Source organism: Fukomys damarensis, unplaced genomic scaffold (assembly GCF_012274545.1).
Source record: "Fukomys damarensis isolate Sample0158 unplaced genomic scaffold, DMR_v1.0_HiC HiC_scaffold_4, whole genome shotgun sequence".
Lineage (NCBI taxonomy): Eukaryota > Metazoa > Chordata > Mammalia > Rodentia > Bathyergidae > Fukomys > Fukomys damarensis.
Window position 1 is genome coordinate 66,670,161 of NW_022900916.1, and position 23,899 is coordinate 66,694,059.

General features: G+C 34.6%; 1 protein-coding gene across 1 annotated transcript in view; it reads right to left on the reverse strand.

Moving 5' to 3' along the window:
• The window catches only part of Rundc3b (RUN domain containing 3B), a 163,990-nt gene that overhangs the window by 101,176 nt on the left and 38,915 nt on the right, over positions 1-23,899 (reverse strand). The window contains exon 3 of the mRNA XM_010632934.2: positions 2,569-2,702. Coding sequence (XP_010631236.1) covers positions 2,569-2,702 — 134 coding nt within the window. The remainder of the gene's footprint in view (positions 1-2,568; positions 2,703-23,899) is intronic.

The following is a 23,899-nucleotide window of genomic DNA, read 5'->3' on the forward strand; positions in this document are numbered from 1 at the left end:
GAAACATCTTGTACCAGGACTAGTCCCAAGAGCTTCATTCAAAAGAGCTGCCAAGTAGGGTTTGCATTTCTTTGATCCACCCAGGTCTAAATGCTACATGTCCAACATTTATTACCTACTCGGTCATCTTCTAAATATTGGGGACACACTAGTTCTATAAACAAATGCTTTCCTCTGTTGAAGAAATGCACGTGGTGCACCTCAAGTAGTCTTTTAATATTAACCTAAAGAAACCAAGATATTCTTAAATTGTAAGGAACATCAAGGGAAAATAGGCAAACTCATACAAGATACAATTATAATTCTATAATTCTAACATCATGAACTAAATTGTATCTTGATCTTCAAACTGTAAATATCTATTTCCACTCTTTATTTTCTACTTATAGCAACCTAATAGCATAAATAAAATTTCTAAGCTAAAATTGATATGGTTTAGCTCAAACTATTTTTATAATCTAATAAAATTATTGAGGTCTTAAAAGACCTTCTATATAGGTTATAGCTATTAATATTTACTGTAAGCCTAGAAAAATTTTTAAAGTTGGACAATTTATGAAATAAGCCATTACATGTTAACATTTAATATTTTAATAAAATGACTATTTTTTAAACAAACAGTGAGAAACATATCTATATTTTACATTTTTTCAAATATCCTTAGTGTTTGGCATAATAAAAGGGAACAAGATATCTGCTTTTGCATTCCATTAGTTATAATATGTAGTTTTAGTTGAAATATATGAAGAAAATCTTGTCTCACACAGAGAGCTGGAATGGGAGCCTTTCAATAGCAGATACTTGTGGATATTCTTTTTAATTCTACACCAAAACTCAGTAAAAGATAGTTTCTTAAAAGTGCAAAATGGGATATGTAATCAAATCAATGAACTTTTAATACTGTGTTGCATTAAATCCATCAGTCTATCTTGCACTTTAAATTAATCTTTTACCCATGCATGACTTTGTAATACCATGAACTGCTCATTTGGGAAATATAGTCTACACAGTTCTAACAAATGTTAATAATTTTATTAAATAATTAAAATATACTTATTAATATGAAATCAATGTTATCAGGAAAATCTCTTGTCAAGATTCTTCAAGTATCAAGCTGGAAGTGTTAAGAATAAATTTTCCAAAAGTCTAGTTTGTATATTAAAAGCTTTAATTTTGGCAATAAATGTTGTCACCTGTTTCCTCAAGTGACTTTTCAAGAAGAAAGCTTATTTCTTTCTCTTTTTTTTCCAGGAAAATGACTGCTAAATGCTTAAGCTTAACAAATTATAATTTTTAAGTTTCTTTCTAATAAAACTAGTGCTACATGAAAAAAAGCATCTAGTTCAGTGTACAATTCCGACAATCACACCAATACCTTTCTTGAGGCAAATACAAATTTCAATATGCTATCCATTGTCCAATGGCCCATCAACTGGAGACTAGATAAAGAAGATTTGTGTTTTTAAAAATAAAATAGTGTGCTACTCAGCCACACAGAGTGAGAAGCTAGAGACATTTATAGCTAAATGGATGCACACTGAGGCCATACTCTTAAGTGAAATAAATAAGACACGTGTAAATATAGAATAGTTTTTCTGGTGTGGGACACTGAAAGTGTAAATAAGGATCAAAATTTATAATAGATAGGAAGAAAAGGTCTAAAGGGGAAGGGAAAGTGGGAGGGGTAGAAGAAAGGAATAAATATGAGAAAATGAAAAAATGGAAACAAAGTATAATAGGGTGGGGTAGAGGAGTTGAAGGGAGGGCAGGGGAATGGGGAAAAAATAAGAACCAGGCACTATCATGTAAAGGTACAAATTCCCAATGATGAATGTCACCATGTTGTATACCTAAAATGTACCAATAAACTTAATGAGTAAAAAAATATGCTGTCAAAATGTTTTATGCATGTTTTCCATTTTGCCACGTAGAATATTATGAAGAGGTAAACTAAGAAGTTGAAGTTTAATAAAGTCAATGTTCACTGCACCATTATAGGCATTCTAAGTGAAAGTGACTTTTGTATACTTAGTGTATAGTAGGGAAAGACTCAACTACCATGGCATAGTTTGATACTACTGCTCAATTTGTGCTAAGGAAACAGCAGTTTTACTCATACTGCTTATGTATCAGCATTGTAAATTACAACAGTAAAAAGGCAAAGTAACATAGTATTATATAAAAATAGTTTTGAGATGAAAAACCATTATAGAAAGGGCTATGGGCACTACCAATTTTCTATAGGACATTGAGAGCCACTGGCTTAGATGATTCAATAAATTAAAACAAAATATTTTGTGCTTCCTAAAATGAAATTTGTAGTATTTCCATACCCTCCTGTAGTTCAAGATGCACCAGTACAGACTCAAGAGCATTCTAACAAAACTACATGGGGGAAAAAAAGGTAAAAGAAACAAGCCTCTAAGAGATGTTAAATTTAGTCAGGTGCTTAATCTCAACAAAGGAAAGAAAATAAACATTATTTAACTGCAAAGTTCCAAGATTTTCTATTTAGGTCAAAATTATTCACAATTAGATTATACACACTGCATACTACCAATGTCTTACCTTAGCTCTAGATGAACTGACATTTTCCATATTTTCAATGCTGCAGATACAATTCTGTGAAACTTTCCGGCAAGCCACTCTGATATAGTCCCAGAAGCTACGAGGACTTTCGTAACCAAACCAGGTTACTTGACCTTTAGGAGACAAAGTACAATATAAAAAGAAAAAACTACATTAGAAAATTCAAATTGCAAGAACAGCACAATTCTGAAAAATAAAGGGTCACAGAGTGTTATTGTGGAAATGGCATTTATCTAGGTATCAAAAGCCTTAAATATAGTTCCATCCTACCCTTAATTAGTGATTTTACTTGAGAAAATTGACTTATTCAGTTTAGATCATAGTTTTCTCAACAATAACAATCAAGCTAAATGAAATAAAAAGGAACTAGATACTAAAAATATCTTGCAGCTTAATATATCTAAATATTTTAGATAGTACATGGAAAATCTCATTTGAGTTTCCTGTACACTAGGTTGAACAATGATTTACATGTAATCAGTTGAACTCTAAACCTACTTTTTTGTTGTTTTTTTGTTTGGTTTGGTACTGGGGATTGAACTCAGGACCTTGCGCTTGCAAGGCAAGTGGCAGGTGGCACCACTGAGCTAAATAAATCCCCGGCCCTAAACCTTCTATTTTGAAAAATAGAAAAATGACAAACTCTTTCTCTTCAAGGGATATTTCAAAACATGAAACAATGTGTGGTCCATCTTATAACAAAACAAGATCAATTAAAATCCCATATTCACTGATGATTTGTAATCCTCCACTCAATCATTCTCATCTATAGATCTCCCCTCTAACTGTAATTCACTTGCTCTCTTTGAGTCACTAACCCATGAAAACACTTCAGGCATTTAACATTCTTATCTCTCAAATCTAGGTAATTTTCTGTTAATGACCAAGTATTCTATCATGTATACCTTATACTAGCATTAATATTTCTATGCAAGACTTAAGTGTTAAGCCAATTGGAACCATTCTGTACACTTATTTTATATGGAATATGAGACATTGTAATGCTTTCTTTACAAATCTAGAGTAATTCACCTTATTGAGGAAAGTTGTATAATCAACAAAGAAGGATGTACTTTTATATTTTAAGTATGCTTCATTTTGAATAATTATATTTATTCCAAACCTCCCCTTCTCCAGTAATAACTTCTTTCAGAGACATCAAAAACTATTCTTGTAAGCAAGCACCATTTTAGGAATAATGTCTGAAAAGAACAGGTGGAAGCACATTAGAATAAATAGATTGCTTTTCAAAAATACTGGTGTGTGGCCTCCCTACAAATTCAGTAAAAAATCACTAGGAGATTTAACAATGGCATTGCCATTGTTTAAAAAGCTCTCCTGGTATTTCAAATGATGTACTCATGGCTACTCAACCAACAGAAATTCTAAGAATCATGATTCTGCATTCAAGACATTTTTCAAAAGCCTCCCTTTTTCTTACAGTAAGCTGGGTGTGATCTCTAAAAACAGTCCACTGTCGGCACAATACTGTGTGGTTATTCATTCTTATAATTCTTTAATTGATTGTCTCACATATTAGGTGATAAAATCTCTAAAGCAGGAATTGTGCCTTATTTGTCGTTAGACCAATCTCCAGTGCTTGACACCATGTTTGGTTCACAGCAGACATTCAATAAATACCCAATGAACAAATGAACTGGCAAATCAGCACAAATGCGCCATCTTTTTTTTTGAGAGGATCGAAAGTTAGACCTTGCACTTGTGAGGCAAGCAGCAGAACCACTGAGCTAAATCCCTGGCCCACAAACACACCATCTTAATGACAACAGAACAACTTGTATTTTAAAACTCTTACTCGTATCTATATATAAAAGTTTTAATGTCATTCTAATATTACCTGTATGCTAGATTATAACTATCAATTATTTTAGACAAATATACGTACCTGTCTATGTAAATAAAAATATAAAGTATGTATACATCCTTATTCAAATAATTATATAATTCAATGCTTCTTTACAAATTAAATCCTACTATCTATAAATTAAAACGATACGAACATTTGTCTCTCCCCGCTTCCTCTTAATCTCTCTTCACCATTGTTCCTCAGGCTTCTATCTTTGAGTTCCTGGTACAACAGCTCCATATAGTTTGCCTTTAAGGTACCTGTCATGTTATCAATTGTTAGTCATCTGAAAGATGGATACCAGAGTTGAAGGATATCCAAGGGGGTAAGAACACAGGCTTCTGAGTCATGTAGGCTTAAATTAGAACCCTTTCTTTTATATGGTATTGAGGAAATGACTTAAATTTATTCTTTATGTCTGAGCCTCTTCTGCAAATTGAGAATGATGCTAGTTAATACCCAACAGTTACTTATGCACGATGAGCAGCATACAGCTTACTTCATATTAAGGAGTAGGGTAACCTTAATTATTACTACTGTTATTACTACAAATACTTGTAGTTAAGGAAATCAAGTTGCCCTTACATCAGAAAACAGTAATTCGAAGTAAAGTTTTTCCAATTACTTGATCAGAATCTAAAAAATTTTTTTAAAATTTACTTCTTAATCCAACATTTCTCCAATATCAACCATTCTAAATTTATCTCCTCAGAATGGTTTATATCTCAATCAATTTGCCTTGCCTTTTCATATTTTGGGTCATTCTAAAATTTCAAACTGATAGGTATAGCTGTCAGACTTCCCTCAAGAAATGAAATACTATACACTGGCAGAAAAGAGTGTGCCACAAGAATTTTTCTAAAAAAGGAAGCATAAAAACATGTCAGACAGGTAGACAAGAATAATGCAACACTGTATTAACCAGTGGCATCATCAGTGGTAGAAACTTAGACAAGTAACCAAAGAAAAAGATGAAACACAGATTCCCATGACCAAAAGAATTTCCCTTGTAAGCAAATAAACAGGATGCCAACACATTTGCATAAATCATGATTTGATTTTCTATAATACAATTTTAAATTTTCACATAAATTTCACATGACTGAGGAAAATAATTTGTAAGCTGTAAAGCAGACCTGTCAAAAAACAAAAAAGAAAGAATGAAAGAAGGAAGAAAGGGAGGAAGAAAGATAAAAGAAAAGAATGAAAGAATGAAGTCCCATTTTGGAGAAGAGAAAACAGAAAAGCTAGAAATTTAGACCCCAGTTGAATAGAGAAGAAGTGGCCCCTAAACCCTCGGGACTATACCCATGGGAAGGCTGTAAGACTTACATAAAAGATCATAGCAAGATTTCTCAAATTATAAAATAAGAAACCAATTAGCAATATGGCATATCACTGGGCCATGTAGGATCTTCAGTAAACCAGGAGCATCTTCATAATAGTATTTTTGACACAACAAACTAGAGGTGAGGTTCTGTCTTGTTTCCTGGATCATGTGCATGCAACAATTCCAAAGTGAGCTTCCAAATGCAAGACACTAACCTTTTCACATTCAAAGGAATGCACTTTAAGAAAAGCTGCAGTATTTGAACAAGCTCTCATGTAAACTGTCTGTCCTAGAATTTTATTCAAATAATTAATCTCTATATCTACAAAAAGAGCCAAATTTAGTTACATAAAATAGGAGTGTTCAGTTGGTTATTTCATATTTTGTTATTAGAATATCACTTTTATTTAAATGTAGATTAACTTAGTGAGTCTATAACTACTATTAAAAAGGAAAATTAAAAAACAAAGCTACAGGAAGAAAATGGATAAAGGGGAAGTGGGAAGGGGAGGGGAAAGGAAATTAGGGAAATGTGAACAAATGAAAAAATGGAAACCAAGTCTTTGTAAATAGGGAAGGGTGAAGGGGGTGAAGGGCGTCAGGGCTATGGGGAAAAAATAAGAAGTTAGATACATCATGTAAAGGTACAAGATCCCAATGATAAATGTAACTGTAATGTTGTTTTAAATGTACCAATAAACATTGAAAAAAAACCAACAAAGCTATAAGATGATTGTGCCATTAAAAGTAAACATTAATAAATAACCACTCATTCTCATTTTCTTTAAAAACAATAAAAAAAGCAATCAATTAACAAGAAACTGACAGTATCTTGGAGAAATTTTATTTCAAAGAAGAGATATGCTGTTACTAACAAGTATCATTTTAAAGTTCCTGATAAGTATAGATGTGAGTATACACTTTCAATTATAAATGATATGGGAAGTTGTTATTGTATATCGATGACAAAGTTATACAGGATTTTAAAATTTTTATCTGCATTCCATGAATTCAACTCTAATTCATTTTAGACACAGAAATAAGTGGTTGAGGTTTATTACACAAAAATACAATCTGCTAGTGACCAACTAACTGCTGTCTTTACCACTAATTGTTTCATTTTCAGCATCTAAAATTACCCCGTGATCTCTAGGGTCCAAAGTTACTCTAAAATTACTCCTTTATATTCTTTTAAATATATTTGCATCCTACCATTTGTCATGTTTTGCTTGTATCTTATTTTAAAAACAAGAACTAGCCGGGTGTGGTGGTGCACACCTGTAATCCCAGCACTCGGGAAGCTGAGGCAGAAGGATCGCTGTGAGTTCAAGACCAGCCTGGGCTACATAGTGAGTTCCAGGTCAGTCTCAACTACATAGTAAGACCCTGTCTCAAAGAACCAAACCAAACCAAAACAAAACAAGAACTAAATTTTCTAAAGTAGTTCTCTACTAAGCAGTGGTTAATTATGTATCATCTTTTAATAATGTCACACAAAATATAAATGAATCTGTTAAGTGACTTCATATTTTGTAAGAGGGCTCAGCTATATATATATGGAAAATAAAAAACTAGTATCATAACTGAAGTTCTATTACAATTAACAATATATTACCTGTCTGGAAATATCAAAGAGTTGCTATTCATCCAGACAAGAACAAAAGACAAGACAGTTCCACGAAAAATTTTTTTATGTAAGTAATGTTAGCTTTAATATGAAAGAAAACAGGCAAAATTAGGTACATGATATATATAATGTTGGGATATAAGCAGACATCTTGTCATGAGAAACAACATGCTCATGTACAAGTTGTGTGAAAACAAATCAACTGTCAAAACCATGTTCACAAGTTCTAAAAATATTTATCTTAACATAAAATATGGTGAATTCAAAAATATCTTGTTATACAGAATACAGAATATACACATCAAAAATTTAAAACAAAAGTAGTGGCAAAATCCTAATTAACAATTTAGTGGCTTACATCTCCAAACTGTAAAGACTAAACAAAAACTACACAAATACTAACCCTTATTTGAAAGTAAAAAATAAATTTTAATTGCTATAAAGCTCAAAGATAAACAAAAATATGTCAACTCAACATTTTTATATTAAACACTACAGATATACATAATTCAAATATTTAAGTGATTTACTGAAAAACAAGTAATATATGTACTTTAGTATCTCTATCTGGGATTTTATGGAGAAATAGTGACATTAAACTTTTTGTATTACTCCTACAGGAGTAACTGTATCACTCTACTATGTAAGAAATTTTCACAGGATTTTTAAAATGGGCTTATATAATATAATTTCTCCCCAGTGAGATTTCTGTCACATATTTGACAATACGTGTGTACTGAAAGCATTCCCACATTGCTTATATACATATGGTTTCTCCCCATTATATCTTTGGCAAACACCACAAATGCTGAAAATTTTCCTGAATTGCTTACATGTAGAGAATTAATGCTGAGTTTGAGTTCTTTCAAATATTTCACAATTAATATCATGTACTGAAAGCTTTCCCACATTGCTTACATATATAGGGTTTCTCCCCATGTTTGAATTCTTTCATGTATTTTACAGTAATCTTGTATACTAAAGGCTTTTCCACATTGCTTACATACATAAGGTTTCTCCCCCATGATTATTTTCATATATTGTTCAGTAATGTTGTGTACTAAAAGCTTTCCCACCTTGCTTATACATGTAGAGCTTCTCCCCAGTGTGAATTCTTTCATGTATTTTGCCACAACCTTGTGTACTAAAAGCTTTCCTGCACTGCTTACATACATAAGGTTTTTCCCCAGTGTGAATTCTTTCATGTATTTTAAAATAATGCTATGTACTAAAACCCTCCCACACTGCTTACATACATAGGATTTCTCCTCAGTGATTTCTTTCATATATTTTACAATAATCTTGTGTACTAAAAGCTTTCCCACATTGCTTATATACATAGAGTTGTCCCCCTGTATGAATTCTTTCATGTATTTTACAATGACGTCATGTACTAAAAGTTTTCCCACACCGCTTACATACATAGGGCATCTCCCATTTGAATTCTTTCATTCTGTTTACAATGTTGACGCCTACTGAAAGCTTTTCCACATTGCTTACATACATAGAGTTTCTTCCCATTGTGATTTCATTCATGGATCTGAACATTATTAGGTGTGCTGGAGGCTTTCAAATTTTTCCTATATATAAAGTTCTCTCTAAGGCAAGTTCTTTCACTAATATCAGAGTAGGATTTCCCACACTGATTACATTCACAGGGTTTATCTACAGTCTTTGTCCTTGCATGCTTCTGAAAGGACTGAAAATCACAGGTTTTTCCATGTTCATTACATTTGCACAGCTTCTCTTCCAATCCCAAGTACTCAGATGTTTTCAGTCCAGTATGAGCTATATTGGGCACATTTAGTGACAAATGCACAATCAGGAGCTTTCTGCAAGCAAGGCTTTCAGCTGTTTTTGTTGTTGTTGTTGTTCTTCCTCATTGAGTTTATTGATACCTTTTAGGTACACAGTACAGTTACATTCATCACTGGGATCTTGTACCTTTACATGACAGATCTTGGTTCTCATTTTTTCCCCATACCCCTGCCCCCCCACCCTTAGCTGGTTTTAAACCAGCTTGTTTCATCTCCCTATTAGCATCGGGAGTCCAAAGGAGCATTTCTTCATATTTATTCCAAACTTTATTTTGATAGTGTTTCTCTACCTCTTCATTTCTTAGATTTCTCCAGCAACTTTTGTACTCTTCTTCAATTTCCTGGTTATCCCAGGCTCTTCCTATAGCAGCCATGTTCCTGAAAGTTTCCCTTATCACATGTCTGTAGAACTTCTTTTGGGATGGATTCAGCAAAACCCACTGCTCTGTGACAAAGTTCACAGCCACACTGTCAAAGGCCACTGCCTCCACTGAGTGACTTCAGGTTCTCTCAGGTCCTTCTCATGTAGCATGCAGCCAACAGGAGTCATAGAAGTTGGCCTAGCAAACTGGATGGGCTCTCAGCAATGTCATCTCCTGGGAATTTTAGAACATGTAATTCTGCTCACCGCAATCCACAGTCATTTTTGTTCTAACCCAGCCTCAGTGTTAGGCAGTGTAACTGTGAGCCCGAGCCTCTTTGAGAAGTGAGTCTTAGTATTCCCAGTCTCTTTCTCGTGTATTAGTGGTCAGTCTTCAGCAGGATTTTCTGCTCCTTCCTCAGTAGTGGTAGTAAGTAATAGTTCAAATTATGTCTACTGCCCTCCAAATGAAGGCATTTTGCTTCTACACCAACCTCCAAGAAATAAAGGGTCTTTGCCTTTGTCACGAGTAGGTTTACTATCCCTCTTTCAGAGGCAGAGGGACTTTGCTTATGCTTCTCCCCCAAAAGCAACATCTGTGTTCTGGAAGACTATTTGTTTTTCTTTTTTTCCTTTTCATTGAGTTTATTGGTACACTCTAGGTATACAGTACAGTTACCTTCATTACTGGGATCCTGTACCTCTACATGACAGGTCTTGGTTCACATTTTCCCCCTTGTCTCTGCCCACCCTTCACCCCCTCCTATCCTCCCCATTTGCAAACACTTTATTTCCATCTTTTCATTTTCTCACATTTTTTCTTTTCCCTTATTACCTTTCCCCTACCCATCCCACCTTCTCTACACCTTTAGCCCTTTTATTCCCATTTTACAATGTCAGTTATCTCATTAGGATCTTATGTACTATTACAGTTTATTCACACCAGAGAAACTATTCAGTATTTGCACATGACTTGTTTATTTCACTTAGTATATCCTCAAAATGTATCCATTTTCCTATGAATGACTCTAATTTTTCATTCTTTATGGCTGAGTATTATTCCATTTTACAGAAAAAACACATCTTCTTTATCCAGTTTCAAAGTGATGGGAAAATGGCTGTTTCCCAGTTTTAGCTATTACAAACTGTGCTTCCAAAACATAGGTGCACATATGTCACTGTGATATGATTCTTTTGGAAAGATACCCAGCAGAGCTATGGCCAGGTCAAATGGAATCTCTAGTCCCAGCTCTTTGAGGTATCTCCACATTGATTTCCATAGTGGTCGCACCAGTCTGCACTCCCACCAATGATGGAGAAGGGTTTCTTTCTCCCCACAACCCTGCCAACATTTGTTATTATGTGATTTCTTGATAGCAGCCATTCTTTGTGGGGTGAGGTGGAATCTCAGTGTTGTTTTCATTTGCATCTCTTGAATGACCATTGATGTGGAACATTTTTTCGTATATTTACTTGCTGCTTTTACTTCTTTGTCTGAGAAATGTCTGTTCATTTAAGATGCTCATTTTTGAATCATGTCTTTATATTTGAGGGGGTGGATTTTTTTGAGTTCTTTATATATTCTAGATAATAGTCCTTTGTCTGAGGAGCAGCTGCTAAAAAAATTTTTCCCACATTGTAGGTTATCTTAGTTTTGTTGATGGTTTATTTTGCAGTACAGAAGCTTTTTAATAAGATGAGATCCCACTTGTTGATTCTTTCTGCTAGTTCTGATGCTACTGAGGATTTGTTCACAAAGTCTTTTCCTATGCCAATGTCTTCAAGAGTTCTGCCTAACTTATCTTCCAGCAAGTTCAGTATTTCTGTTTTTATATTTAGATCTTTAATCCACTTGGGTTTTAATTTAGTGCATGGTGAGAGATAAGGGTCTACTTTTAATCTTTGGCAGGTTGAGATCCAGTTTATCCAACACCATTTATTAAAGAGGCTAATCTTTCCTCCAATGGGGATGGTCAGCTCCTTTGTCAAAGATGATGTAGCTGAGTACAACTGGAGTTGTTTTTGTGTCTTCCAGTCTGTTCCACTGATCCTCAGGTCTGTTTCGTTACCAGTAGCATGCTGTTTTTATCACAGTGGCTTTGTAGTATAGTTTCAAATTGGGAATTGTTATACCCACAGCCATGTGTCTGTTGCCTAGAATGGCTTTTGCTATTCTAGGTCTCTTCTGTTTCCAAATGAATTTTTGGATTCTTCTTTCTAGTTCTGTGAAGTATAGTGTTGGAATTTCAATTGGCATTGCATTGAGTCTGTATAGTACTTTTGGTAGTATGGCCATTTTCACTATGCTGATTCTTCCTACCCAGGAGCAGGGGATATCTTTCCATTTTCTTATATCCTCTTCTCTTTTTTCAGAGTGCTGTAGTTTTCAGTGTAGAAGTCTATTGCTTCTTTTGTTAGATTGATTCCTAGATACTCCATTTTGGGGGGTGCTACTGTAAAAGGAATTATTTCCCTAATTTCTCTCTCAGTGAGTCTGTTATTTGTGTACAAGAAGGATATTGATTTTTGGGTGTTGACCTTGTATCCTGCTACTCTGCTGAAAGTGTCAAGTCTAGAAGTCTTTCGGTGGAGTTTTTTGGGTTCTCAGTGTAGACTATCATATCGTCAGCAAATAATGACTGTTTAACTTCTTCCTTTCCTGTCTTTATTGCTTTAATTTCTTTCTCTTGTCTAATTCCTATGGCTAATGTTTCCAGAACTATATTGAAGAGGAGTGGTGATAGTGGGCATCCTTGTCTTGTTCCTGATGTTAATATGAAGGTTTTCAGTTTGTGGCCATTTAATATGATGTTGGCTGTTGGTTTTTCATAGATAGCCTTTATTAAGTTGAGATATAGACCATCGACTCCAATTTTTTGCAGGGTTTTCATGAATGGGTGTTGAATTTTGTCAAATGATTTTTCTGCATCTCTCAAGAGGATCATATGGTTTTTGTCCTTGACTTTGTTCATATAGTGTATTACATTTTTTGATTTATGTATGTTGAACCATCCTTGCATCCCTGGAATAAATCCAACTTGGTAAGGATGTATGATCTTCTTGATGATTCTCTGTATTCTATTTGCTAGTATCTTATTAAGGATTTTTGCATCTATATTCATTAAGGAGATTGGACTGAAGTTCTCTTTTTTAGTTGAGTCTTTCCCTAGTTTGGGAATCAAAGTGATAGTTGCTTCCAGGAGTGAATTTGGAAGTACTGCTTTCCTTTGAATTTCACTGAAAAGTTTGAAGAGTAATGTCAGTAGTTCTTCTCTAAATGTCTTGTAAAATTCAGCAGTGAATCCGTCAGGACCTGGGCTTTTCTTTGTTGGTAAGTTTTTAATTATATTTTCAATTTCACTGATTGTAATTAGGGTGTTTAAAATGTTTTTATCTTCTTTGTTCAACTTTGGTAATTCATAAGTATGAAGAAATCTGTCCATTGTTTTCCATTTTATTACAGTATAGGTTCTCAAAGTAGGTATTAATGAACCTCTGGATTTCTGTTGGATCTGTTGTGACTTCACCTTTTTCATTCCTGACTGCATGGATCTGAGCCTTTTCTTTCCTTTTTTGGATAAGGTTTGCTAAGGGCTTATCAATTTTATTCATTCTTTCAAAACACCAACTCTTTGATTCATTTTTTTTGTATCATTTTCTTAGTTTCCATTGCATTGATTTCTGCTCTAATCTTTATAATTTCCTCTCTTGATCGAGCTTTGGGTTTTTCTTGCTTTTGTTTTTCTAGGAGTCTAAGATTCATCGTTAGGTTGTTTATTTGAGCTTGCTCTATTTTCCTGGTGTGGGCATTCAGTGCTATGAATTTTCCACATAGAACTACTTTCATTGTGTCCCATAGAGTCCTGTATGTTGTATTGGCATTTTCATTTATTTGTAAAAACTGTCTGAGTTCTTCTTTAATCTCCCCTGTGATCCACTGATTGTTCAGGAGAGTGTTGTTCAATTTCCACGTGTTTGTGAAGTTGCTACAGTTTCTTGTGCTATTGACCTCCAGCTTTATTGCACTGTGATCTGATAACATACAGGGAATGACTTCAATTCTCTTGCATTTATTCAAACATGTTCTGTGAGCTAGTATGTCATCTATCTTGGAGAATGACCCATGTGCAGCTGAAAAGAATGTATATTCTGATTTCGTGGGGTGAACAATCTACAGACATCTAATAAGTCCATGCATTCAAAAGTTTGGTTCAGTTCTAGTATTTCGTTGTTGATTTTCTGCCTAGATGATCTGTCTATTTGTGATAGTGGGGTATTTAGATCCCCCACTACAATTGTATCAGTGCTTATTTGGTTTTTCATGTTACTTAATATTTGTTTTATATAGTCGGGGGCATTTATATTTGGTGCATATATGTTTATGACTGTCATCTCTTCCTCTTGAATTGTTCACTTTACAAGAATGTAGTGGCCTTGTCTCTCTTCATCAGTTTTGGTTTGAAATTTACTTTGCCTGTGAATAAGATTGCTACCCCTGCTTTTTTCTGGGATCCTGTCACATGGAGAACTGTTTTCCACCCTTTCACTTTCAGTCTATGGGCTTCTTTTTGCACTAGTTGTATTTCTTGTATACAACATATTGTTGGATTTTGCTTCTTAATCCATTCTGCCAGTCTATTTCTCTTGATTGGTGAATTGAGGCCATTGACATTGATGGTTATAACTGATATGTATTGATTTCTTATTGTCATGTCATTGTCCTTTTGTTGACTCTTTTCGATTTTTTGCCCTCTCCTTCTAGTTTCTTGCCTTGACCATTTGATTTGCTCTGTTAGGCCTCAAGGTGTTGTGATCTTGTCTTTTTCTAGGATATTGTTTAGAATTCCTTGTAGTGCTGGTTTGGTATTCATGAAGTTTCTCAAGTGTTCTTTGTCATGGAAGTATCTTATTTCCCCATCCATTTTGAAAGAGAGTTTTGTAGGATACATCAGTCTAGGTTGGAGGTGGTTTTCTTTTAGGACTTGAAATACCTTACTCCAGACTCTCCTTGACCTGAGGGTTTGTATAGAAAAGTCTGCTGTGATTCTGATGGGCTTTCCTTTGCATGTGATTTGTTTCTTTTTTCTTACTGCTTGTAGTATTTTGTTCTTCTGTTGGGTTTCTGAGATCTTGATTATTATATGTCTAAGTGTAGAATTTTTTTTTAAAGTGGCTAGTTGGAGTTCTATATGCCTCACTTATCTGTATGTCAAATTCTTCTCCTCTGGGAAGTTTTCTGTCATTAATTCTGTGAACAGCTTTTTCAAGTCATTTGCATTTTCTCCTGCTACTTCATGGATTCCTATCAGTCTTATGTTATTCTTCTTTGCATTATCTAGGAGTTGCTGGATCGATTTCTCATGATCCCCTACTGTTTTTAAGAGACCTCTCTATTCCCAGTCACTGTCTGCAATCCTATCTTCTATATCTGAGATTCTATCTTTGCATTCTTTTATTTTGTTGCGTACACTTTCAATAGAGTTTTTAATCTTTTGGATATCTGAATCTGTTTAATGGATTCCATTTCTTTCCTATGTTGGGCATTCATTGTTTCCATTTCTTTCTTATGCTGGGCCTTCATGGCTTCTATTATGGTCCTGAGCGCATCTATTTTTTGCTCACCATCTCTATGGTTATCTGGGAAATTATTTCTGTTTTGAATTTTTCTAGAGCCTTAACGATCTGTTTTGTTACTTCCTGTACTGTGAGTTCTGAGTGTCCTGGTGGTTTACTATCAGACTTTTTAATTCTCATTTGTCCTACTGTTTGCCATTGGTGAACTAGAAGTCTGTCTTTGTGTTTTGCTTAAGTGTTTTCTCATTTTTATTTTTGCTGTTGGGTTGTCCTTGATTCAATCTCTGGGTTATTAAATCTGGAAGACTATTTGTTCACCCTCCATCAATGACTTAAGGCTTTTGCTTCTGGCAGAGTGGTCCATGAAACAGTGGGGTTTTGTGCCCATCCTCAGCAGCAGCTGTACCGGCTATCTGTGTCTTCTAGCAGGTCTTTTCAGTCTCCTGTTATGTTCCCACTGTCTCTTGTAAACACTTTGGAAGTGGCTCCTGTTTTGCGGCTTCCCAGAAGCGGCACTGCTCTGGTCTCTGCCAAAGGTGCTGTCCTAAAAGTGCAAACTCAAACTCCACCTTGGGGCCATGGTGAGCAAGCCTTGCAGCGGTGGGGACAGAAGCACTCCCAGCTGTGGGGCCAGAGGACCACACCCTGGTCTTGGATGAGCCATGAGGCAAGACCCAAAAAGGCCAGGGGTTACATGAAATTTTAATACACCACTTCAATATGACTGCAAAACCCAGCAAGTACTTAAAGAAATTGGTTACTTATTAATTTATTTTGCCACTATATTAACATTTAGCTGCTGGGCATGGTGGCGCAAGCCTGTAATCCCAGCACTCGGGAGCTTGAGGCTGGAGGATCACTGAGTTTGAGACCAACCTGGACAACATACTGAGTTCCAGGTCAATTTCAACTACATAGTGAGACTCTGTCTCATTAAAAAAAAAAAAAAAAAAAAAAAAAAAAAAATTAGAGGCCTGCCTTGAAAGTGCAAGGACCCGAGTTCAATCACTGGTACCAAAAAAATAAATAAATAAAACAAAATAAAATTAGCTATTTAAACTTTAATTTTTCACTTTAAATTTTGTAGCACCACTCTTAAATTTCATACTAATAATTTATAAAAGCCAATGTAACATTCTCTGTTATCTTTTATTGTAAAAAATAATTCTCAGTTTTGTAAGAGGTCAGAATTTTTTCCTTTGACCAAAGTACTACTATTAGTTGAGGCTTATATTTATGGTACCCAGCTATGAAGGTTAAATTCTTAATCATTTTCTAAGTAAAATCTCATAGTGATTAACTAAATCAGGAACATATCTTAACACTTAAAATAATTTCAGTTAAACTTTAAACTGAATATTAAGAAGTCATAATATAGACTAGATACTCAGTTGTACTTATATTACTGGTTTTGTATGTTACAGAGTGCCTCACATAAATCATTTTAGCCACTATGTCATTTATACAATGCAATTATCTTTTGTTGCAAGTTAATATTTAGTTCACTCATAAGAAATGTATCACAAACATATAAAAGTATTAGAATGCATAAAAATCAGTCAATTCTTCATCTTGCAAAACCCCCCAAAAAAATAAGAATACTATGTTTATAAAAAAATCTTAAAATTGAACTGAGTTAATAGACTTTCCACTGCAGCAACTTCACCATGTCTCCAAATACAAGATATAAGGCTTAAAATTCTGGTGGATTTAATTAACATCCTGAAGGCTAACATCCAAATAGAGTGCTACACATAAAGGTGTACCCTTACTATACAGATATGCGCACTCATGTTTATAGTGGCACAGTTTTTAATAACTAAAACTTGGTAACAGCCCAATTGCCCAGCAGTTGGAGACTGGATAAAGAAGATGTGTTTTTTCTATAAAATGGAGTACTATTCAGCCATAAAAATGAGAAAGTAGAGTCATTTATAGTGAAATGGATGCATATTGAGGCCATACTCAAGTAAAATAGGACACATATGTGAAAATACCGAACAGTTTCTCCGGTGTGAAAAACTAAAAGTATAAATAAGGTTCTAATTGTATAACTGATAATGTGAAATACGAAGGAAAAGGCTAAAGCATAGGGGAAGTGGGAAGGGAAGGGGAAAGGAAAGAAGGGAAAAGAAAAAATATGAGCAAACGAAAAAATGGAAACAAAGTCTTTGTAAATATTGAAGGGTGGAGGGGGTGAAGGGAGGGCAGGGGTATGGGGTAAAAATAAGAACCAAGATACATCATGTAAGGGTACAAGATCCCAATGATGAATGTAACTGTACTGTATACCTAAAAAGTACCAATAAACAAAAAAAGTGTACCCTTGAAGAAATGTCTACCCCTGAAGAAATGTATGTAATTTGTTTTATTAGTAATTAAGTTCACACATACCTTAAGCATAAAATAAAAGTAATTATTCAAAATATGTAGTTGTGGGAATTAAAATTAAAGAAACAAGATAATGTTTCTTTCCTACATTTTATAATTTCCCCAATCATAATCTTTTAAAAAATGACTATATCTGTTGTAATTTAAACATTAGCAACAGGTAATACAATAAGTACAAAGCCCATTAGTGCTTTTGCATGCATGTACTAGTAGGAAGTCACTAATAAAAATGTGTGCATTGTGTTTGGGAGAAAGGAACGATGCTTTAAGAGTAGCAAAGCAATTTTTGTTGACAGTACCCACTTATGTTTTACTGAGTGACTAAAAAATGCATACAGCTTCTCCGAGACCCCAGGTTGCATGTAATCAAATATCACACACATTTGGGCTGGGGATTTAGCTCAGTGATTCTGCTGCCTGCCTTGCAAGCACAAGGTCCTGAGTTTGATCTCCAGTACCCAAAGGGGGGGGGGCTTATATTATTAAGAGCAATAATAAAATGGAAATAACACTGCTATGCACAAGTAGTAAAACAGTGATTTAAACCAGGAAACATACTAGGTCATATGGGTGAGAGAGAAGAATAGATAGATTATTACAGTGTGGTTTAAGAATGGGATTTTAATTTTTTAAAATTAGTTTAAATGTATTAGTGCCCTCTGTGTAAAAAAAAAAAAAAAAAAAAAAAAACTGAAAAATTTTCAAAACCCATTCAGTATAGTATAAAAGGTCACTTAACTGATCCAGACCTCCCCAATAAGACAATTTCATGTTCCCAAGCAGCTTAGTGATGTGAGACATCACCAGCATACAGCACCCCGAAGAGGTATTTGGAGATGAGTCAGCCATCTACAACTTTCAGAAATCTCTTTAAAAAAATAACAACATACATATATTTAAGAAACCTACAGCTAAGTTGATATTTCCGAACTGAGTAGTTCAAATAAAAGGAGTATATACAATCTTGCAGCAAAAATATTACTCGTCACTAATAAATAAAAAGGGACCAGGGATGTAGCTCATTGGTTCTGCTGCCTGTCTTGCAAGTTCAAGGTGCCGTGTTCGATCTCGCATACCAAAACAAAATACACACACACACACACAAATAATTAATTAATTAATTAATTAAATGAACTCAATTAGTATAAACTTGAGTTGCTCTTAGCACATGTATCAAGCTGGCCCACTGTGTTCTGGTGAACTGAGAGGAGGAGGTATCTTTAAGTCTTAGGGGAAACCATTTCCACTTACTTTCCCCTTCAGCTCTCCTTCCCAATGTAAGATGACAACAAACTTCAAAATGAGTAAGAGCATGGCTGAATTTGCTTACTTTGTTCCTCAGAATTTGTACTTTTGTTTAAGAAAAATTACTCACTTTTGAACTGTGTAGCTCAGGTAGTTTTTAATGTTATTTTTTTCTGTTAACTTTTGAACAAGTTATAAACAATTACCTTTTCAAAGAGCAGTTCTCTTTCTCCCTCCTAACAAATGTAAATTTCATGTGTTTTTTTTATTTCCTGAATTAAGAGAACAGCATTTGGATGAGTAATATGTTTATCAGATTAACCAACACTGACTAAATTCCTACTCTATGGAAAATATTTTATTTGCTACAGCTTCCAATTACTGTTTAATCATCACCATCTGGAAAAGTCCTATTAATTTTTACTATACTGTTTGAAAACTAGTATAATTACATGGGAAAACTCAAAAGTCAAATTTCTTAAGTCCCATTCCCAACAAATAAAATTTCATTTTGTCATAAGTAAACAATGAAACTTCCAACGAAAAACAGTTCCACACATTTCCAAATCCTTAGATCTTCTATAAAATAAAATAATAAACAAAGAGTCAGTGTTGTAGCATGAAAAATGAAAGATCTACATAGTTCTGTCATATCTGTTTTTACTGCTAATTATTTATTTCTTTGAAACATTTTAATAAATGTTAAATTTGAAGCTTATATTAGAACGTATCATTCTTGCTAAAACTACAAAGAAAATTTCTCAACACTAAAATTCAAATCACACTAGAATATTTGTCCTTGTAGATAATTATAAGTTCTTAAGTTTAAATCATATATATAATACCTGTTTGAAACAAGACTCTTTTTCTATGGTTAGTAGATCCAAAATCTTATCAAAGTAGTAACAATTTCCAGGAAAACATTACTTCAAGGATTTTACTTCAAAAAATTATATATATAAAAAAAACAAAAAATAGGAATTGTGCGAGGATCAGAGCAGCATGGGTGCACACGTCCAGCCAGGTCCCTGCCCAGACACCAGAAGCTGGGGCCCACAGACCCCAGCCAAAGGAATGCTTGGAAAAAAGCCATTCAGGCAACAGCCAGAGGCTCACCCAGAGACCATTGATAAGTGCACACAGACCCCATCCAGAAGCTTGCTCAGATACCAGTGACTTGTGAACACAGCCCTGAGCCAAAGGCCCATCCAGATGACAGTTACACAGATGGGCAGATGCCAGCCAGACGCATGGCCAGATACCATCCCAAGTGTGCACAGGACCCAGCCAGAATCCTGCATGGACAATAGCATAGCACATGAACCCAGAAGGCCATCATTTTGAGCCCATGAAATGGTACAGTGGTAAGCAGCAGAGAGCCTCTCTGAGGCTTGCTGAGAATTGAATCCCAGTGGGTGAGCAAAAAGTTGCCTCAACAAAGGCACAGCAGGCTGCACATGCTGAATGAGAAGAAATGTAAACAAGTCTCAAAACCAGACTTCTAGACCACCTAAGGCAACCCCAAAGGAAAATGAGATAAAACAATCTGATACTTAACCAGCTGGACTCCCTGAACTGGCAACAAAAGAGGATCTGGAAAAACTGAAATCAGAAATAATTTCTCAGACAGCAAAAGAGATTGTGTCCATAGTGAAAGACATGATTAATAATTCTTGAGAAGACACAAAACAGAAAAAGAGAAGAGCTCAGGAACATAAAGGAATCCCAGCATAGTAAACAAAGGTAATTGATAAAAGGGATGTAAACAGATTTCCAGGAGATGAAAATTCCACTGAAAGTTTATGCAGCAGAATGAGCCAATGTGCATACAGAATTTTAGAAATAGAAGGATTGCAATTAGTGACCACGAAAAGAAAAAATTCTTAAACATAGTAAGGGACCACAAGAAATCAATCCAGCAGCGGCTAGATGATGCAAAGAACAATAACATAAGACTGATCACAGTCAATGAAGAAACAGGACAGAGTGCAAATGACATAAAAAAAAAACTGTTCACAGAAGTAATGGCAGAAAACTTCTCAAGCAGGGGAAAAGAACTTGACATACACAAGTGAGGCACAAAGGACTCCAATTAGCCATGATTAAAAAAAAAAAACTACATCTAGGCATATGATAGTTAAGATTCCAGAAACCCAATAGAAGAACAAAATACTATAAATAGTTAGATGAAAAAAAAAATCACATACAAGGGAAGCCCATCAGAATCACAGCAGATTTCTCAATAAAAACCCTCAAGGTGAGAAGAGCTTAGAGTGAAGTATTTCAAGCCCTAAAGGAAAACAACCTTCAATCCAGATTGATGCAACCTGCAAAACTATCTTGATGGAGAAATAAGATACTTTCATGACAAAGAGCACCTTAGGAACTTCATGAATACCAAACCAGCACTCCATAAAATTTTAAACAATATTTAATGAAAAGACAATGAGGGCCACAACCTCACAAAGCCCATCAGAACAAATCATTTAGGCAAGACAAGAAATTAAATGCAAAGGGGGACAATCCAACAACAAGAAAGGTCATGACAGGATAAGTCAATACATATCAATTATAACTATCAATACTAATTGTCTCAATTCACCAACCAAAAGAAATGGACTGCCATAATGGATCAAGAAGCAAGATTTAACAATATACTGTATACAAGAAACACACTTAATTCAAAAAGAAACTCCGACTGAAAGTTAAAGGGTGGAAAAAAATACTCCACATGACAGGAACCCCCCAAAACGCAGGGGTAGCTGTCCTCTTTGCAGATCAAATGTATTTCAAACCAAAGCTGATTAAGAGGCACACAGAAGGACTCTATATCTTTATAAAAGGAAAAATCCAAGAGAAAGAGATGACAATCATAAGTATATATGCACAAAACACTAGTGTGACCAACTATATAAAACAAATACTAACAGCATAAAAATTCAAATAAACACTAATACAATAGTAGTGGGGGGAACCTCAACACCTCACTGTCACAAATAGGTCAACTAGACAATAAAATAAACAACAAAATACTGGAGCTCAATCAAACTCTTAAACAAATGGACTTAATGGATGTTTATAGTGTTCCACTCCACAGAATCAGAATACACATTCTTTTCAGCCGCACATAGGTTTTTCTCAAAAATAGACCACATACTTGCTAACAGAACATGTTAAAGTAAGTGCAAAGGAACTGAAGTGATCCTGTGTATGTTATTAGATCACAGTGTGATGAAACTGGAGTTGATTAGCAAAGGAAATCACAAGAATTTCATAAACACATGGAAATAACACACTTCTGAATAACCAATGGGTCACAGAGAAAATTAAAGAAGAAATCAGACAGTTTCAACAATTAAATGACAATGATAGTGCAACACACTGGAATTTACGGGACATAATGAAAGCAGTTTTACAAAGTCATAGCAGTGAATAATCTTATGAGAAAAACAGAGCGAGTTCAAATAAACAACCTGATGTTGAATCTCAAGCTTCTAGAAAAAGAGCAGATAAACCCAAAGCAAATTATAAAGATTAGAGCAGAAATCAATACAATAGAGACTAAGAGAATGATATAAACAAATCAATGAAGCAAAGATTCAGTTATTTTTGGCAGGCATGGTGGTGCATGCCTGTAGTCCCAGCACTTGGGAGGCCGAGGCAAGAGGATTGCTCTGAGTTCAAGCCCAGCCTGGGCTACATAGTGAGTTCCAGGTCAGTCTCAACTACATAGTGAGATCCTGCCTCAAAAAGAAAAAATCAGTCTTTGAAAGAATAAATAAAATAGACAAACTCTTAGTCAACCTTATCAAAAAAGTAAAGAAATGACCCAAATCTATGCAATTAAGAATGAAAAGGGTGAAATTACAATGGACCCAGCAGAAATCCTGAGTGGTTTTTCTCTTAATTAAAATCTCAGTATTTGGGCCAGGGATTTAGCTCAGTGGTTCCACCACCTGCCTCGCAAGCACAAGCACCGGAGTTCAATACCCGGTACCAAAAAACAAAACATAAATAAATAAAATCTCAGTATTCCAGTTTCAATGCAGAGTTGTCACTATGCAGTAAATGTGCTTGGGATTACAGTTTGGGTACCTGTCTCTAAAAGGATTACCATCAAACTATATCATGGTCAGATTTTTCTCATGGTATAACCAGTCCTTCATAAAAAGTCATAAATAATTACTAAATCTGTATAAAACTCAATTTATACTTTTTCATTATACTTTTAAAAAAGCAATTAGTATAGTAGCCTTTATTCCTTGGTTATAAATATTATTTTCATCTTGTAACACAAAGACCATAAAAATATTTTTAAAAATTAAAACATTTCTATTCATTATTTGTAGGGTATAATTGTTTTAATAATGACTTACTATCTCATGCTAGGTCAGTTAAAAGCAATTAGAATATCTAGACCAAACAAGAATCCACTGGATTCTGAATGATCTGCCATCAAATTCCAAAAAGTCTCTCATATTATAGATGGGAGGAGAGGGCCAGAGAAAGCTTTTCTTTTCCCTGTATCTCATTGTGATCTACTTCTTTTGCTCTTGCAAAACCTAACAAATAGGAGAACAATAAGTCAGCTGGTCTTTCTCAGTGGCTGAGTTCTCACTATAAGAAAACAAAAACAATGAGGCAGTACAGTATTGTGCTGTACCTGGGCAAATATTTTTAGTACAAAATTTAAATCCTCATTATAGTTACTTCCCCTCCCTCAAAATAGTAAATGAAGGACAATGTTTGATTAATTTATTTCAAAGTAGCCCAAAGTTTCCTTCTTGTGGAAAGGGTTCTTTTTTACAAGTGAAATAAAAATTTTGGTTATACAATATATACAGCAGATAATAAATGAAAGTAAAATACTAATTTACTATTAGGTAGCTTAGCATAACAGTTAAAATGAGGCCAATTAAGCCAGTTTCAAAGTGTTGTGTTCACTTTGGCAGCACATATACTAAAAAAAAAAAAAAGTTTTGTTCAAGAGCAAGTCATTAAGGCTGGGGATTTTGCTCAGTGGTTCCACCACCTGCCTCAAAAGCACAAGGTCCTGAGTTTGATCCCCAGTACCAAAAAAAAAAAAAAAAAAAAAAAA